The sequence below is a fragment of the Colletotrichum siamense genome (assembly GCF_013390195.1).
Source record: "Colletotrichum siamense strain Cg363 chromosome Unknown KSG_Cg363_contig02, whole genome shotgun sequence".
Lineage (NCBI taxonomy): Eukaryota > Fungi > Ascomycota > Sordariomycetes > Glomerellales > Glomerellaceae > Colletotrichum > Colletotrichum siamense.
In genome coordinates this window covers 7,031,053-7,045,843 of record NW_023501015.1, presented here as the reverse complement: position 1 = coordinate 7,045,843, position 14,791 = coordinate 7,031,053, and the positions used below count along the sequence as shown (strand labels likewise).

Below are 14,791 nucleotides of genomic sequence, written 5' to 3'. Positions count from 1 at the left end.
CTACGATGCCGCGCAAGATGTAGAGACGACAATCGACCGTCAACTATCACAGCCAAAGATATGACTGACCTCTGTCGTCCTGTACCGCTTCTCGACTATCGGAGGGCTTATTCCTCAAGCCTATCTGCTGTGTCGTTGAAACAACACCGGAATTCGTTGGGTTATGGTGGAAATTTGACATTGATCATCGTGATGACCCCAGTCACCATGACGATGGCTCTTTCCACTGCTTTTTTGCCTTTTCCAATGAGAGCTTCTCTGTGTCATGTCCTTTTAAAGGCTGTCTCTTTGCAGCGTCGTATGAACTCGTCATGGAGACGAGTCCACAGGCTCGTGATACCAGCGCGAGATGTCAAACGTACTTATGGTTGTTGTGAAGGGCAACACTATGAGCACCGAATGCCTGTATAATTACATAAGTCAGAAGGAACCCAAAAGGAAGCACCGCAAATGTGACGTTCTTCGAGATCACATTGAATCCTGTGGGACCGTCAGTTGCAATCTCACGTATCTTTGGCAAACTAACCACATTGAAATACGCCTTCGGACAGGATTCCAGAAACCTGATGTGTTTTCCGTCTTCGCTATCTTATTCTCGACCGCATACGCGTCCATGACTGATAGAGCCAAGCGAGTGTGGATTGAGTCTATTCGAGCAGGACAGTTCGCCACAGACATCTCCTTGGGCAAGCTTTCTTTCTTCGGCTGGCCGTGTCCACACCAAAGTTCACGCAACTGGACGCCGTTATTGCTAGACTCTGGTTTGAGTCAATATTGATCTTTTGTACTGGCGACGGCTACCGACATGACAACCTCAAGCCCTGGATGGATGACCACAACACGGTTGTCTATGCTCTCGGCGCTCGGCTAATAGGATACAGAGAATGTCCTATCGCTGTCTTTTCTATTTAAACCAGTCAGGAGCCTGTGTCTTTGCTGTAAGCCGGGAATCATATAACATGACTCTCCAATTCCGTTAAGGGCTATCGAGCAGGTAATATCGGGTACCGTGACCAAGAACCCTGTGGCAAACGAGCATGCTGACGCCGGACCTTTGTTTAGTTGGCTCTAGCCTGAGGCTTTTCTGCGTCCTTATACGGGCGAATAGCCTGCCACGGATCACCGTCTAGCCGGTCTGACACTAATCAACGGAGCTTCCAGCCCTCAGGCGTCCTGTTCAACAATTCACGGCGCGGATCAAGGTCTAAACTCTGCAGGCGAGAAGAGCGAGATATTGTCATATTGGTGTGAAGTTTCAAGGGGCTACTAGCGGCCCTTTACTTCCATTTATATTGTTCCAGGGAAGACTAATTCGCCTTATACGTCCAGGCACGAGTTGAATTTGCATAGAGAATCCGCGTCAACAGATTGGCCCCAGATTCTCACCAGCCAATGAACTGGTATTTGAGTAAGCGTTCGTGGCGAGCGTCGTATATTTTTCAGCTGTTCGAGAATGTATGGTGCTGGCCAAAGAAACAGTATGAGTCGTCTGACGCGTCTTTTGAAGGTTCGACTGATAATGATCCCAATGTTGTCTTGGGTTTTACATACCGGTCGACATTCCTCCACCAAGTCTCCTGCATAGAACTCAATGTCTCTCTATCCGCTGTCTTCTCTCCCCCTGTATACGGAAGAATGCATCGAGGTAGGGCCTTTACACAACCTGCCTAAATTTTCAATATCGGGACTACAACAACTTTCTCAGCCAAATGGTCGGCACTACATCGCAAGGTCTTTCAGTCGAACCACAGCGCATCGCACTACATTAAACGAACTGGATGCTCGCTCGTCGATCTCTGGTGGTTTTTGTAGTAGGTACTTTCCCCCACCATTTCAGATTTCTCTGGTGCGGGAGGACACTATGAGTGTACCTAACTCAACTGTTGTGAGATGAATTAGCAAGAAGAATAAGACACAGAGAACAATGAGGGACTCCAAACGTCATAAGATGTCTATGGCGGCAACCGAGGATGGCAAGCAGTTCAGTGTGTCTCCTGGGTTTGGCCATCCTTGAAGACAACATAACCGACCCATGGCACCAGCTTTCTTCAGTTGAGGTTTCTACTCACGATGAAGATCCGGAAATCTATATTCCTAAAGCTACTTATTACTTGTCTTCGTGTTTGAGCCACCACGGTACTAGTTCGAAGTACTATTGCTTCCAAGTTCGAGGCTCAAGACCGTCTCTTCAACCAACCACAGCATGCCATGAGCCCCGTAGAATGGTGAACAGGCGACCTCACGTCAAACATACCTCGTATATTGTAACTTGACACGGTGAGATAAGACGACGGAGCCCCTGTCTATAAACTTCGGAGCTATGAAGAAAACGATGCTCATTAAGTGCCAGCTCTAGCGTCCAACTTCAAAGCACCACGTTCAATCCTTTTCATCACTCCCCTTTCTTCTCCTTTTACAGCAATTTTGGGTGTGCTCTAATGCGTGCATTTAGTCTATGGAAGCAGAATGGAGATGGGGATGTTTGCCGGATAAAGTAGCAATGTGGAAGCGCAGTCGAAATGTAGCCCCGATGGTACTTCAACACCACTTTATTCAATGGCACAGACATTAGAATGCTATAACTCCTCAATAGTCATCCCTCTCAAATACAATGGCGGGTTAGTATGGGTAAACATCAACGACATCACAAATCGAGATACACAGAATGCCTGATTCACGGTGCTCCCTTGATTGGGAGCTTCTTCTTTGAAACTGGAAACATTAGGGTTCTTTTCCGCCCTCTCTATTTCTGTGTTTCTACTCTAACTGATAAACAACGAAACAGCCCTTTTACTGCGCGTCCAAAGCGTTGGAGGAAATGGCCGAGGAAAGTTTTGCGGCCAGACTGTCCAGCATGTTGATACCTTCCGAGGCAGCCTCGATCTTCGATTCTTCGATTGACTCAAGAATAGTCTTGATACCCAGTCCAACCTTGTCTGACCTGGTGTCGTTTTGCAGGTTGGAAATGAGTTGCTGGATGTCGCTCGAGTGGAACTTGCGAGTTTGCCCCATCACTTGTGCGAGCTCGCGGACGTCAGAGATGGCAGGTACAGGCACTTGACGACGGAAGTGCTTCAGAATACCCAAGTTGCCAAGGACGAAACGCTCCGACGTTGTGACCATGACGAGAATACGGCGCCCCTTTGGTGGCTGAGTCTGGATCAGGGAGATGATTCGGTCCAAAATGGAGTTGGAGAAACGAGGTCCAATGGGGTTCCACTCGATCAACTGCTCGAAGTTGTCTAGAATGACGATACTCTTCTCTGACTTGTAAGCATCCGTGAAAACCTTGGTGAGGTAGTCCTTCTTTCCAAACTCGTCTCGGTAAGCGGTCAAATGCTGGGGAGAGACCAGCTTGACGAAGGGGAAGTCTGACATCGAGGCAGTGTGGGCTGCCAACGCAGTCTTTCCTGATTCGGGAGGACCGTGGAGAAGTACTGGTATCCTTGTGAGGACATCTGACTCCTTGACGGTATCGATATAGCCCTTGATGGTGCGAATAATTGCCGGAATATTTTCGTTGTAGTGGAGAATGCCCATGGCCAAAGCATTAGACAGCTCATCCTCAGAAACACCGTACGCAGGCCTGACTTCCGTCAAGGCGTTTTCGAAGTCTCCCATGGTGATCTTCATTGATGCGACGTCTCCCTTCATCTTGGCGCTGTTGCCGACTTCAGTGTGTCGGTTGAAGGCGAACGACGTCGCAGCCTTTACGACACCGGAAATCTCGGCACCAGAGTAGTTCTTTGTTTGGGCCGCCAGGGAATCGAGATCGACGTTGGGGTCCATGATATTGTTGTCGCGCATCTTTGCTGTGTGAATCATAAAAATCTCCTTGCGACCCTCCTCATTCGGCAAGCTGATCTCGAGCTGAACCTCCAGACGACCCGGACGCAGAAGAGCCTCGTCGATCATGTCCTTTCTGTTGGTCATACCGATGAGGAGAATGTTGTTGAGCTGGTCCACACCGTCGAGCTTGGTAAGAAGCTGGTTAACCACACTGTCGCCAACGCCAGTGCCGCCTCCAGCGCCGGAACCTCTCTGTTTGCAGACAGCGTCCAACTCGTCGAAGATAATAATGTGAAGTCCACTCTGGTCACCCTTCTCCTTGTACTCCTTCTCGGCATCCGCAAACATCTTTCTGATGTTTTCTTCAGACTGACCGACTGTACTGTAGTCAGCACCATGATCAAATCACCAGAGTCAATCAAAACTTACCAAACTTGTTGAGAACTTCGGGACCGTTGATAATCTTTGGCTCGCGGGCGTTTAGCATCTTGCCGATTTGTCTGGCAATAAGCGTCTTTCCCGTTCCCGGGGGACCATACAGCAGGATACCCTTGACGTGCTGAATGCCAAGCTTCTGGACAAGAGCCGGAGGGAAGACGCGCGAAGCAAAAGCTCTACGGAAAATGGTGGAGAACTCGTCGTGAAGACCACCGATACCCATGTCCTCAAACTTGAAGTCGGGGGAGATGATGGGCTCGGAGTGCTGCTGGTGATCGGCAACCTCGAGCTTCATGGGAGAGTTGGAGTCCTTGAAGAGGCTCATCATTGTCTCCTGGGTGATGATTCCGCGGGCTCGGGGGTCGCTCGTGGTAATCGGGGCGTCGGCCTTGCTGCGGCCAGGCAGGGTAACGGACTTGACGGTCATCATGATCTTGCGGGACTCGATGTCTGCAAGGAAGGGCTGTCCCGGGGCCACAATAAAGCTGATGAACTGTTGGTAGACCAGGTTCTGGATGCGCTGGTAGTTGAACATGTAGTTGGGGTCGATCTTGGCAGAGGCCCAGGACAGCTCAAGGTCCATGGCCAGCAAGGGCGGAACACCTCGCTGGGCGGCATTGAAGGGTTCGGCATCGAAACGGTCGGTGAGAGCGATCTTCAGCCATTGCCTCTGGTGGTTGGAAAGACAAACAGCGCCAGACTCGATGTCGGGTCGGGGCCAGGCTCTGACAACGTACTCGGAGACGGATCGTCGGATGGGATCTTGGACGCGGAGGACGACGTCGCATTCGGCGACTTCTTTGCGGGGAGCAAAGTCTCTGTAGCTGACTCCGACGCTGTGATTCCGACAAACGTTAGTAGGGCCACCACAGACAGAAGAGGCTTCCCATGTACTCACACGTTGGCGTAGATGAGCTCCTGCTCAGCTACCTTCTTCGGCACGAACGCCATGGTTCGTGCTGGCGGTGTCGGTACTGGTATTGGTGTGAGGGAGGGGTTGTCTACTTGTTCTCTCGTCCTTCGTTGCCCGCGCAGTCGGAAGTCGTCAACGAAACGAACGAACGGGTGTTGTTATAGGATTGTCGAAGGATGTTGAGGTGTAGGAGTGGCGGAGTGCTTTATGTCCATCTGGTCCAGGTCCAACTTCGAACAGACGTCAGACACCCCCCCGGAAGGAGGGCCAATGACAGTCGCCGATGCGACGGATCTGGCCAATGGGAAGGCAGGAATCATGGCTTCTTTGGAGAAAGGGTGGGGCCTGATGGAGGGGTCGGTTGGGTAAGGTGAGAGATCTGTCTCTGGACTGGTACCTGCTGAAGGTTACGTGTACTGTGGCTGACTTCTGGTCTGTAGATGTGTTCAGTTTGCCTTCAAACACGTATTTCTTTCAATCGTGCTGCCTACTGAGAACATGTCGAACACAATTATTTGAGTTCCCTTGACGGTCCCTTTTTTGCAGTGGTGGAACGTGTCCTCAGCGCACTGGAAAAGCTGGAACACGCGCATGTCACAGCGGTGTCTTCAGCTGGGCTGATGGGGGACGAGACGAAGCTTGAGTGGGGCAGCCGCAGCTGTGTCCCGTCCTGCAGCTGAATAACCCCACCAACGCACTCAGGGACTGCCTGACTAATGCCGCCCAGCACGCTAAGCCTGTCCTCTGTTACGCTGATCTGCCTGGACGTCACTGGAACGCCCTAGACAGCTTTGATTGATTCAATCTCACAGCTGCACCATGTCATCTCATCGGACATAGGAAATATTCAATCATGCCTCTGTAAGCCGGCGCATATCTCTCAAACCGATCATATAAGCTAACTCTTTCTAGCCATTTGCTGGGTAAAAAGTCCTGGAACGTCTACAATGCAGACAACATCGCCCGCGTCCGTCGCGATGAGGCCGCCGCAAAGGCCAAGGAGGAGGCCGAGGAGCAGCGCATGCAGGAGATCGATGCCGAGCGCCGTCTAGCTATCCTCCGCGGCGAGGTGCCGCCTCCGTTGCCGCCAGCTGAGACCGATGACTCGGAGCCCAGAGCCAGAGACCGCGACGGGGAAGGCCGTCCCAGAGAGCGGAAGAAGCGCAAGCGCGCTGGTGAAGACGACACCGACTTCGAGTTACGCGTCGCGAAAGAGCGCTCCGATGTGGTGCAGGCAGCCAATGACACGCTGCGTAAGTCGACGAGCTCCGCGCCCATCGTCGACCGCATGGGGCACATTGACCTGTTTGGCGAGGAGCGCAAGCAGGGTCGGCATCTCAAGAACGAAGAGGCTGAGAAGGAGGCCGCAAAGAAGAAGAAGGAGTTCGAGGATCAGTACACCATGCGCTTCTCCAATGCGGCAGGTAAGGACGGCCTGGGAGCTGCTTGGTACGCGAACTCTGGGTCGAGAGCGGAGCTCGCCGAGTCGGAACCACCAGGTAAAGATGCCTTTGGAAACGAGGACCCGGGGCGGAAGAAGCGGGATGCCGACAGGATCGTAGCGAGTGACCCGCTGGCGATGATGAAAAGAGGTGCCGCCAAGGTCCGAGAGGTGAAGAAGGAGAGGCAGAAAGTCGAGGCCGAGCGGCAAAGGGATCTCGAACAGCTTCGTAGGGAGGAGAAGCGAAAGGAGAGGCACGAAAGGGAAAAGAGGGATCACAGGAGAGGATCGGAACGGCACGATCGCGAGAAGAGCAGAGACGATGGGGGACATCGTCATCGCGATAGGGAAGACAGTGACCGTGATCGTGACAGGGAACGTCGTCATCGCGACCATCACAGGTCCACGGGCGACCGCGAGAAGCATCGTGGTGATGATCGTCACCGAGATGAGAGGAGCAGCAGACATGGCGAAGAAGGGAAACGGCGCGAAAGGTCTCATCACAGAGATAGAAGCCGCGATGGGAGGGGCCACTCAAGACACAGGGAGCGACATGAGAAGGATTCATCCTCCAGACGCCGTGACGACGGTCGAAGAAGAGACGATTCGACGGCAGGGGATGACAGGTCGAGAGATTACAAGAAACGAAGTGACGACTGAAGACGATACCGGCGTTGCTCGAAACTATTTCAATAACTTGTACACTGAAGCGAATTTATATACCCAGCACCAATCTCTATCGTTCAAGAGCAGCATCAGATTTGCCCAAGAAACATCATTCTTTGCAAAATTCAGGCCGTCTTGCAAAGCTTGCCGCTGTTGAGGTCGTACTTCCACGCGTCGCTCCCAACTCCAGCCAAAACGAAAAGGCTCTCCGTCGGATCATACTTGCGCTTGACCTCAAGAAGACGATCATAGCTTTCGCCGTAAAAGTCTTCTTTGAACTGACTGTTGAACGCGTTGGCTTCGTTCATATAAGACCCCGAACCAGGCGCCCACTCCCTCCAAATAGGCTCCTTGGTCTCCTCCAACCACTTGGCCGCAACATCGAGCGCCTCCTGTGGCGAAGCGTTAGTGGTGTCAATTGACGCTCCATAACTCATCATGTGGATGTAGGTCGATCGCCACACGGGGTTCACGGCGCCGCGCATCTTCTCCGGCACGTTGCGCGGCCCGGAGCCACCCTGGAGCCCGATGACCATCATGCCTCCGCCCGTTGGGGTCTGAGTCTGCATAATCTGCTTCAAGTACGAGACCAAGGTGGGCTGCTCGATATCACTAAGGTGTTTGCGGCCCAGGAGGCGGCTGGTCATCAAGCTATAGGCTCCCGCCGCGCTGGACGCTCCGTTGACGGATTCGAAGAGGCTGATGAAGTCAGGCTGCACAGAGGGCTCGCCCAGCGTGACTGAGACGGAGCCATTGCCTCCTCCTGCAGCGAGCATACGGTCTCTGACGGGTTCTAGGAGTGAAGTCATCTTCTCGGCGGTGGTGTTGTACGCGAAGAATTCCAGCGAGCCCGAGACCTTATGCGTGACATTGGCGGCGAGCGAAGCGTTTGTCAGGGCATCGGTACTGAAGAGTGCGGACCCGGTCAAGCCCGCATCCATCAGATCAGGGATGCTCGCTAGGAGGACCGCGAAACTGCGCCAGGTCGCTTCCTTGGCGGCAGTGTCGTTCTTATCTGTGGATAGAGCGATGCTGAGGGAAACGACGTTGCCGGGAGGAGTGTGAGCCTTGAGGACGTACTCCGTAACGAGACCGTACTGACCGCCTCCGCCTCCGCGGACGGCGAAGAGGAGGTCCTGGTTCTGGGCGTCGTTGGCAACGAGAATCTGACCCTCTGTCGTAACCACGCGAGCCTGCAGAATCTGGTCCGCTGCGAGTCCGAAGGTGCTAGAAAGGGGCCCATGTCCGCCTCCTTGAATCTGGCCTCCCGTTCCTACGGACTCGACGGTGCCGCCGACGAGAACCTTGTCGTACTTTGCCGCGCCGCGAGTGGCGGAACCCCAGTTGTTGCCGGCGCCAACGATCATGGCGACTTCGGTAGTGTTGTCCCCGGGGTTTATCCACTCGGGTTGGAACTCGAGCTTGTTGAAATTGGGAGTCCAGATAGACAGCGAGTAGGCGCCGGAAGAGCTATTCGTTACGTCAGCAATAGCCTGCCAGAGTTCAGAAGATAGAGACGTACCGTCCGTTGAGGTCGTGGCCAGTCCCCTTTATCACGATGCGAATGTTCCGCTTGCTCGCCCAGCTCATGGCAGCCGCGACTTGCTCTTCCGTGGTGCCGTTGACAATATACTCTGGCAAGCCACCCAGCTCGCAGCCCTGGGCGGCCGAGTATCCCGTCGCGCTGGGAGGTAGACACGAGTTGTTGGCGTAAAGGGGGTAGTCGACAGATTCGGGGAAAGCAGCGTGGAAATCAGAACTCGTCCACCCCTTTTCGACATCCTCGCATGCCTCCGAAGAACCAAAGGGATTTCCAGAGTAACAAGAAGAGGCAACTGGGATAGTCTTGATGAGGGCACCGTTGATGGTGGTGTTCAGAGCAGCCCAGTCGGCGTCGGACGGCCAAGCGATATCCAACGGCGTGACCTTGCAGGATTGCTGCGCAGAAACACCGCCAAAAGCGGACAAGAGTGTGAAGAACGAAAGTACGGCAGTGGTTGCCATGATGAGTTATCCCAAAGAAGTAAGGAGCGTGTGCTGTGCCTCTGTCAGTTAGTTCACTTTGTCTCTTCTGGTGACAATTTATATTTCTAGACCTCACCTGTTCCTGCACTGAATATTCGTATTCGAACCCGACGACTCTCGTTCGTTTAGCAATGAGGCTCAGCGGCTCTGGGGTAATAATCTCATGCTGCCCCTCAGCTCAATATCGTGCTCGATTCACAAGACCGGGGTGACGTTTGCTGGGCTGTGCTGTGAACAATGGGGAAGCCTGCCGAGGCTCCCTTTGGACCGGCATCGGTCTTTAAGTCACTAAGTAACAACACCAAGAGACTCGTAGGAAGAGTTCCAGGCGACCAAAACGGAATATCCTCCGTAAGTCTTTAGTTGAGTCCATCGGGGCGAGGGTCATCCGTAGTTGGGGTCCGTTCGGCAATGTCCCGGCAGATGCGAGCCACTCAACCATCCACCGCGCCAGCCATCTGCAGGAACCCTTGACTAAGATATGGAACTCTCGCAATGACATGAATAGAAAAGAGAGAGGGAAAAGGCTGAGGCTAAGCAGGGGCGGTGGGACGAGACCGTCACCCGACACGACGGATATTCGTATTCAATACGAAAATTATGCGATTGGTTGGACTGCGCGAGTCGGAAGCCCCTGTTGACGACTTACACGTTCACAGACGGCTGAAGACTCTTGCGATTGATTTTTCTTTCCTTTTCCTTCTACTCCTTCTTCTCCATCTTCTCCTTCTCCTTGAATTCAAAAACCTTCTGGAGGGACTACCGAGGCCTAGCTCTTCCTACATCCACCTCCAGTCTCCTCCCCTGAAATCAACTCCCACATCCCCCACCAATACCACTACATCCTTTACCATCCACCCACACAAAGTTCTTCCAACAACAAAAAATCATGATCAGAGACTACTGGGACCTTGCAGGCCCCTTTGGCCTCGCAGTCCGCGCAACGCTCCGAATCCTCCAATTCATCCTCTCCATCGTCATCATCGGCCTCTACGCCGCGACCCTCGCCTCTTGGGACCAGTCTCCAGAAATCGGTCGCACGGATTGGATCTTCGCCCTCGTCCCGGCCGTTCTATCGATTCTGACCTGCGCGTATCACGTTATTGCGACAGTCACTCACGCAGTCTGGTGCGTCTGGGACTTTGTCCTCGCCGTCCTCTGGGCCGCACTCGCCGGCGTTTCGGCCTCGGACGTCATAACAACAGGAGAAGGAAAAGAAGTCACCGGCGGAGCGAAATCAAGATTGACAGCGGGATCATGGATCGCGGGCGTGCTTATGGTGTTGTACCTCTTCAACGCTGCTCACGGCTGCGCCTGGTGCTGTGCGTCTAGGAAGTTCACCAGGACAGTGCCAGAAAGGAGCAAGACCAACTCGGAGGAGCTTCAGAGCAGAAACTCTCAGAACGTTTGAGATTTGAATCATCATTGTAATACTAGATCCAGGAGTTTGGGACAGACTTTAGCAAAAGACGAACGGAAGATAGACTTGAGCACCACACAGCAGTAATACATAAATCGTGAAAAGGGGCGACTTCTCGATTTTCCAATAGCAGCATAATCGCAATGTTTTCAACAAAATAGTTGCGAATAGGGGCATTGTCGGGTGTTTGGAGGCCCGAAAATGAAAATTCTCACGTCTCCATTCTGTCCGATCAAACACAGAGACCCCAAACAGGCAACCCGCTCAACAAAAGGGACACTTCTGGCAGAGCCACCACCTCAGCCTGACAGGGTTGGGCCAACTAGACTCCACGGGCATCCCGAGCACCCCAGGGCTGCGTACTCAAGCGCGGATCTCGTATCTGTGACAGCCGCAGGCTAAGTAGAGCCGGCTTCCCTGCTTGTCAGGGCAGGGCGGCAGCTGCGTCGGCCCCTCTGTGGGCTGGCATGTCACCGTATGCTTAAGTATGGACGTCCTCCCACCCTCCATCCCTTCTCTGACCTGGCAAACCTTCTCGTGCCAATCTCACACGTGATAGCCACTATGGGTAACCAAGACAGAGAAACATTTGACTCTTCCCGGGCATCAAAGGCTTCAGCCTACGGCCTGGAGGACCTCTACATCGAAGGTAACGCTCATGACCCAGCCTGATCTTCTCCAAAAGAAAAACTAATCATCCAGATGAACCCTCAACATCCCAACCACCCCAAACACCACCCGCCTACACCCCGGCATACACCCCTCAAAAAATGTTTCCAATGCCCTTGAACATCGTGATCCAAGTCGTAGGATCCCGCGGCGACGTCCAGCCCTTCCTCGCCCTCGCCGCCACCCTCCTCAAATCAGGCCACCGCGTCCGCATCGCAACGCACCCCCAATTCTCCTCCTTCGTCCTCGCCAACTCGAACCTCGAGTTCTTCCCCGTGGGCGGCGACCCGGCGGACCTGATGGCCTACATGGTCGAGTCTCCCTCCCTGATCCCGAAAGTGTCCCAGATCCGCGCCGGCATCATCCAGCGGAAGCGCGACATGTACACCGAGATGCTCGACGGCTTCTGGCGCTCCTGCGTCCACCCGGACCCGCTGACCAACGTGCCCTTCGTGGCCGACGCCATCATCGCCAACCCGCCGAGCTTCGCGCATGTGCACTGTGCCCAGGCGCTCGGGATCCCGGTGCACCTGATGTTTACGATGCCGTGGAGCAGCACCAAGGCGTTCCCGCACCCGCTGGCGAACGTGGGGTACTCGAAGGAGGATAAGAAGAGCACAAACTTTGCGTCGTACGCTGCTGTGGAGTTCTTGACGTGGCAGGGGTGGGTTTGCGTGGCTTTCGATTATGTTCTTGCCGCTGACCATGGATAGATTGGGAGATTTGGTCAACGCGTGGAGAGTTGCCTCACTAGGCTTGGAGCCGGTTCCATCAACAGAGGGCCATCGCCTGCTGGAGGTTCTGCAAGTTCCGTTCACCTATTGCTGGTCGCCATCACTCGTTCCGAAACCCAGCGATTGGGGCTCACACATAGGTTTGTCTGCCAAAACTCGTGCCGTCACTCAACTAACTGCAATCTAGATATCAGTGGCTTCTTCTTTCGAGATCCGGCACCGTATACACCAGACCCAGACCTCGAAGCCTTCCTAAGGGCTGGTCCTCCGCCTATATACGTCGGATTCGGCAGCATCGTTGTTGGGGGAATTGAGGGCCTGATGACCATGGTTCTCAGCGCTATCAAGGCGACTGGCGTCAGAGCCATCATTTCGCGTGGATGGAGTAACTTGACGGGAGAAGAGTCTTCAGACGTGTTTTACGTGGGTGACTGTCCGCACGAGTGGCTGTTCCAGCAAGTTGCGGCGGTGGTTCATCACGGAGGGGCTGGCACCACAGCATGCGGTTTGCGATACGGGAAGCCAACGACCATCGTGCCGTTCTTTGGAGAGTGAGTAGCTCCTTGCTGAGATGACAACATCTAGACTGACATCTGAATCATAGTCAACCGTTCTGGGGCGCCGTCATAGCCAAGGCAGGCGCTGGCCCAGATCCGATCCCGTACCGCTCTCTTACCTCGCAGAAACTCATCCACGCGATTCAATACTGTCTATCGCCAGACGCGGTGACGGCCGCAAGGCAACTCGCCGAGTCCATGGAGAAAGAGAACGGCGTACAATCTGCGGTCGATTCGTTTCACAAGCACCTACCGCAGCCCAAGATGCAGTGCGACTTCTTCCCCGACCAGCCTGCGGCCCTCGTGTACGGCAGGGGAAAGAAGCAGGTCAAGATGTGCCGGCCGGTTGCTTCGATCTTGGTGAAGAATGGCAAGGTCGAGAGGAAGCAGCTCAAGTCGTGAGCATCGACCATCCCCTTTTTGCAAGTTCGCCGCTGATATTTTCGGACCAGATACCGGTCGAAACCGACGAATATCGAGAACCAGAGATGGGACCCCCTGACGGCACTATCCGCGGCTTCGATCTCAACGATAGTCAAGATGGCCGGCGCCACGGCGGACATCATTGTCAAGCCTTTTGAAGAATATAAGCGAGGCAGCGAGTCTAATGATAAGCTGGCGGTGCCTGGCCGACCGTCGAACGGCGAGCTGGACAAAAAGGCCGAAGCCGATGCCGAAAAGATTCGCAGACACAGTCAAGCACCGGCGTTTGCGATGCTTCCTCTGCCAGGCGTAGGCGTTCCAGAGGGCGGAGACCTCAAACCCATGAGTCGCCCGGCGTCATCCTCATCTCGAGTAGACGAGTCCTCCAGCAAGCCGGGAGCCATGGCAGTAGCGGCAGCGAACGGTGTTGGAAAGCTCGCGGGCAATGCGACGAAGGGTCTGTTCGTGGACATCCCCCTCGCTGTCACGGAGGGTCTCAGAAACGTCCCGAACCTTTACGGGGATACCGTGAAGAAGCACGACGCCGTGGAGGACTTTCGCAGCGGGGTGTCCGTCGCCGGTAAGACCTTCTGTCACGACATGAAGGGCGGGTTTACGGACATCTTCGTGCACACTTACACTGGCAAAAAGGAGCAGGGCGCAGCCGGAGCTGTCAAGGGGTTGGGCAAGGGCGTCGTGAGCCTTGTCACGAAGAGTACGGCAGCCACGTTCGGCCTCGTGACCTACCCTGCTCAGGGGATTTACCGAAGCATATGGTCTGCCACGAACGACAAGACGCGAAGAAGCATTGAGGACGAGAAGCTACTGGAAGGTGATTGGATGGTGTCGATGAGCCCAACGTGGAAAATGGACCATGCCGCCATTGTCGAGGACTTTGACGGTCTACGTGGGGCGAGAGGCGGGTAATATGTGTCCTGTCTGCCTTGTTGGTGTTGGAAGGCTTCTCTTTCTTGGTAGCATCGGCGCTGGTAGGATTCAGGGGCACTGCAGAATGCAGCGCTAGGTTATCAGCAACTCAATTGCGATATTCTCCGACAACGTCATCATCATTCGAGCTTAGCTCCATATTTAATGCATTCCAGCGTTTCTAGAAAGATTTCTGGAAGGGTGAGATTCCTCTCGTTTGGAACTTTGGTCGTGGCTTAGTCTGGTGATCCCGACGATCTGTGTGAGCGGCTCGGCCGAGATGTTGGAACGCGAGCCGGCAGGGTTGCGAGGGAACGTCAGTTGGAAGGCGCTGGTGTTGGCCGCGGCCGTGGCCGTGTAAAAGATCCATGTGGGAGTGAGGATCTGCAGTGCCTGATGGAGATGGTGGAACTCCAGGCTTCAACGAGGCCCAGGATGACGGTGTTGTGTGGTTGGATGCGGAGGGGCGCAGGGGTGGCGGAACTGGAAGGCTTCTGGAAGGATTCGAAGAGTGGGTTCCATGTGCTTGGCATACGCTGCATCAGCTGATTGGAATTTGATGCGAAGAGAGCTCTCCCACGGGTACCTATTCTTTTCGACAGGGAAAGAACTCTAGAATTCTTCGAAAAGGTAATCCATTGCCACAGTGTCTGTAAAATTTGAGCCACGTGTCGACTTCGAAACTCAGAATGCCGTTTCGTGGACATCTTCAGTGACTGAAGCAGAGCCATGTGACCAGAACCCGGAAAGGACGTGTTGAGAACAGCATAACATAGATTAAGCCAGAAT

General features: G+C 54.0%; 4 protein-coding genes across 4 annotated transcripts; 2 read left to right on the top strand and 2 right to left on the bottom strand.

The window, feature by feature from the left end:
* Positions 1-2,790: 2,790 nt before the first annotated feature.
* sec18 (Vesicular-fusion protein sec18) lies at positions 2,791-5,178 on the bottom strand (the record flags this gene model as incomplete). The annotated part of the gene is made up of 3 exons (XM_036635702.1): positions 2,791-4,166; positions 4,219-5,063; positions 5,126-5,178. The coding sequence occupies 3 exons, from the start codon at positions 5,176-5,178 to the stop codon at positions 2,791-2,793; spliced, it is 2,274 nt and encodes a 757-aa protein (XP_036500301.1).
* A 2,194-nt stretch (positions 5,179-7,372) lies between these two features.
* ZEB1-7 (FAD-linked oxidoreductase ZEB1) lies at positions 7,373-9,251 on the bottom strand (the record flags this gene model as incomplete). Its single annotated transcript, XM_036635701.1, has 2 exons — positions 7,373-8,717; positions 8,770-9,251. The coding sequence occupies 2 exons, from the start codon at positions 9,249-9,251 to the stop codon at positions 7,373-7,375; spliced, it is 1,827 nt and encodes a 608-aa protein (XP_036500300.1).
* A 910-nt stretch (positions 9,252-10,161) lies between these two features.
* CGCS363_v003851 (uncharacterized protein) lies at positions 10,162-10,683 on the top strand (the record flags this gene model as incomplete). Its single annotated transcript, XM_036635700.1, has 1 exon — positions 10,162-10,683. One exon carries the CDS (start codon positions 10,162-10,164, stop codon positions 10,681-10,683), a length of 522 nt encoding a protein of 173 aa, XP_036500299.1.
* Positions 10,684-11,256: 573 nt separating this feature from the next.
* On the top strand, positions 11,257-14,002 carry UGT80B1-2 (Sterol 3-beta-glucosyltransferase UGT80B1; the record flags this gene model as incomplete). The annotated part of the gene is made up of 6 exons (XM_036635699.1): positions 11,257-11,341; positions 11,395-12,025; positions 12,075-12,235; positions 12,283-12,646; positions 12,700-13,050; positions 13,105-14,002. The coding sequence occupies 6 exons, from the start codon at positions 11,257-11,259 to the stop codon at positions 14,000-14,002; spliced, it is 2,490 nt and encodes an 829-aa protein (XP_036500298.1).
* Between the last annotated feature and the right edge of the window lie 789 nt (positions 14,003-14,791).